The 3,836-nt window shown below is 33.1% G+C and overlaps 1 protein-coding gene across 1 annotated transcript in view; it reads left to right on the top strand.

Annotated features, from left to right (window-relative positions):
- Positions 1 to 2,542, top strand: part of LOC125671283 (ADP-ribosylation factor-like protein 4C) — a 2,839-nt gene extending 297 nt beyond the window's left edge. The window contains exon 1 of the mRNA XM_048906856.2: positions 1 to 2,542. This exon is cut by the window's left edge and continues 297 nt beyond it. Coding sequence (XP_048762813.1) covers positions 76 to 624 — 549 coding nt within the window. The 5' untranslated portion in view covers positions 1 to 75 and the 3' untranslated portion in view covers positions 625 to 2,542.
- Positions 2,543 to 3,836: the final 1,294 nt, after the last annotated feature.

Genomic DNA, 3,836 nt, shown 5'->3' with positions numbered 1-3,836 from the left:
AAAAATGTGTACTCGAAGTCAACATGGGTGTGTCGATGAGGGGTCGTGATATCTGGGTGGATTGTTCGTTAAGGAATGGGGAGTTCCTCCTCTGTGCAACTGTCACTGCTAGGTCTGGATTCGTCCGGCAAAACCACCATCTTGTACCGCATGAAGTTTGACCAATACACAAACGCCACCCCTACCATCAGTTATAACTGTGAAACCATCAAAGCCAAGGAGGGTCGAGCTAAAGGCATCACCTTTAAGATTTGGGATATTGGGGGACAAGACAACAAAAGACCTTTGTGGAATCAATACACGCGCTCCTCTGATGGAATTATATTTGTGGTAGACAGTGTAGACAGGGAAAGACTTGAAGAAGCTAAGTTAGAACTCATCAGGCTACTTAAAAATGCAGACAATCACAGGCTACCCCTTCTTGTTATTGCCAACAAACAGGACTTGCCGCATTCCCTGGACATCAGTGAAATTCAGACGTTGTTAGGACTACGGGATCTTCACCCTGGACAAGTGTGGTCAATCCTGGGAGCCTGTGCTATTACAGGGGAAGGGCTACCAGAAGCAATGGATGCTATGTATGAACTGATAGTGAAAAAGAAAAGTTTAAAGAAAAAGAAATGATGGAAAGGCCACAAGTTATCATGTGTTGTGAAAGTCAGCTATTTATATCACAAAGGATATTTTACAGAAATTAAGTTTATCTATGATTTTTAGTGCAATTTTGCTTAAAAGGGGGTTGTATTTTGCATGTGTTTAGAGATATTGTTTTGAGATTTTAATTGTATTTATAAACAAATTTGTTTATTTTGCTTGTTTATTTTTTTTCTAATTATAGATGTACTACCCATGCATGAATATACCAAAGTATAAAAACTAGTATACATCAATATATATTTTTAATACAATTCAGTATGCTTAATATCTTGAACATCTTGTGTAATTAGTGCTTGACAATGTATTCAATTTCACTAAATTATGTAAATCGCAAACATTAAGAATTCATTTATTTACTAGATCATGGACCTAGACAATATTTCATTACCAATTCATTGACCAGAGTCAACTGCCAAAATGTTGCCTGTCTGTTAACATGTGCTTGTTAGACATAAAACAGTGACAGTGGAAATGACTAGCAGCTTAATCTGACAAGAAGCCCAGCTTTATAACTGCCTTGTATTGGTTTTGACTGTCTTATATCAATCTGTTCCACTCTGCCTTCAGGGATAAAAAAAAAAAAATACATGTTAGCTTCACCATCTATACACTAGTTCATTTCGAATTGAATTTATTGACGCAGATTCTACCTCTCATATCTAGGCCTATCATTTTCTATTGTTTTGTATCCATGTACATCTATGTGTGTGATTATTTTTTCACATTCCAAATAATCTTTTACGAAGACTTCCGTGTGCTGCTTGTTTATAAATTTTTTTATTTTTTTTTTATGTGATTCTTGATATTGCTGAAAATTGCATTCTTCAAATTATTTTCTGCCAGTCATGCTATTGTGATACAGTATTACTAATAATGTCGTAAATTCAAAGTTTTCACAAAAATAGAATTTATAAGTTATTTTTTATATACACCATTAACTAATAAACTTGCTGATAAACTTGTTGATAAATTAGCTGATGTCTAATTCTGAAGTCACAGCATAGCAAATATTATTTTAATTTGATATTTGAAAATTTGTTTAACACTTAGATGTTAGCAAATTGCTTTTTACTTTGAAGTGGGGGAAACAAAACAGAGATTTTACCATAAATATGATGTTTTTCAAACAGCACTTTTGGAATTTAAGATATTTTAAAACTGATAGTCAACATTGACCAATTACAATTCCATTAGTATGAATGGAGGGGCAGACATAATTTACATAGTTTGTGGGCATTTAATAATAGGCTTAACAGGAACATTTGGGATTTAACTTGGAAAATTGTTTATTTAGCTATAGCAGAGAATTGACAGACATTGCATGTTTAAACAGTATATAAACACAGAACGTATATAATAATCTAATTCTCTCTTTTATACATGTACTTTGTGTGCAAAATTATTTCAGTTATGCATATTTTAAAAAAGGAATGTAGATGGTACTATTATTAATGTTAACTTTTTTTTGTTTTTGTTATAGATTTTGAAAGTAAACATGACACAATCAGACTGCCATATTTTGGGAAATATGTCATGAATTGTCAAACCAGATTTTTAACCCCTGCAAAATATTTGATATAGATCTGCTAGAAATGTTTTAAATCACTTGTATGAAAATCATTAGGAGCTATTTACTAGACAACCTTTAAGGCCTAGTTATTGTGGGCATATGTTTAATTTGTTAAAATTTGATTATAATCATATATTGTTATGCTAAGAAGGAAATCCTTATCTTCTTTGTTAATGTTTGTTTGTATTCAACATTTGCATCATTTTGTTACACATGCTGTACTCATCACAAATTTTATTAAGTTATCTGCAAGATGACAATGAATAGCATTATTGCTTGTTCTAATTTTTATTAAAGAAACTGAAAATAAATAAATGAGCATTTTGTTATGATTGAAAGTATGCAAGGTTGAATCATATTTCAACAACACCCATAATTCTGTGTATCAAATCATTTCATTTGCAGCAGGCTGAAAATGATCAGAAATGACTCCTTATTCAAGTTATTATTTATCTTTGCACAATTACAATAAAAGTTGTCTGGCTTCTTGGTGACCTTGACCAGACATACTGACCTGCTGAACAATAGTTCATGTTAACATGTCTGAAAGGTAAGGTTTCCAGTTATCCATTGCACAAGATCCGTTATACTGATAAAACTTGTCTGGTTTGGTAGTGACCTTGACCCAATACAGTGACTGCTGAGAAATAGGGATCATCTCATCTGCATAATGATGTGTATCAGCTTAAGAAGTATGCAGCCTCAGTCATTTAAGTGGAGCGTCCTCCTGTTATCGATTGCACAAAATGTGGGAGACAGATCATCATACTAAACGATTAACATATGTAAAGCATTATGTGTCTCCTATGAAGAAGAATATAAACTGTTTTGTGTAGTTTTTATATATACACAGTATTATGATTAGGTGTGATATGATTGATTGATGATTTTTTTTTTTTTTTCGGATTTGATTTAGATTTCCCCTTCTTTTAACAGTGTTTAAACAAGATATGATTATAATCTACCGATTATAAAGTCTCCCAAACGAAGTACTGGCTGTGTAAAAGTGGCTTTTTTAAGTACTACTACTTTCCCCCACATTGATAACTCCCTAATTTCTGTGGAAACAAGGGGGTTATTTATATTCGGTCTTTCCTACCCCGGGATAGGAAAGACCGAATATGAATAACCCCCTCGTTTCCACAGAAATTAATAACTCCCTTGCACAAAATCTATTCCAGTTTTACTCTCATTATAAAAATGTAGATCACAAAGACCTTTGAAAATGTTCAAAACTCCCTTTGTTTCCTTTAGTAAATCTGGCATTATTTGACCTTGATCCTAGTTTGTAGATCCCAACATCCTCTCATAATTTCTGACGATCCCATGTAACTATCAGTCCTGGTTCTAAAGATATACAAGTCTTTATGGTCAAGGTCAATGGAGTCACTTGGCTGATACTAGTTTGTAGGTCCCTTCATCCTCTCATCATTTCTGAAGATCACAGGTTCCTATCAGACCTGATTTTTAAGTTATATAAGTTTTTGTGTTCAAGGTCACTGGAGTCATTTGACCTTGATACTAATTAGTAGTTCACAACATCATTTCTGAAGATTTTTATGTCTATTAGTCCTGGTTCTAAATTCATTCGAGCTTTTGTGATCAATTT

Source organism: Ostrea edulis, chromosome 4 (genome assembly GCF_947568905.1).
Source record: "Ostrea edulis chromosome 4, xbOstEdul1.1, whole genome shotgun sequence".
Taxonomy (NCBI): Eukaryota; Metazoa; Mollusca; class Bivalvia; order Ostreida; family Ostreidae; genus Ostrea; species Ostrea edulis.
Note: the sequence above shows the minus strand (reverse complement) of the source record. Positions and strands in the feature narration are given on the sequence as shown.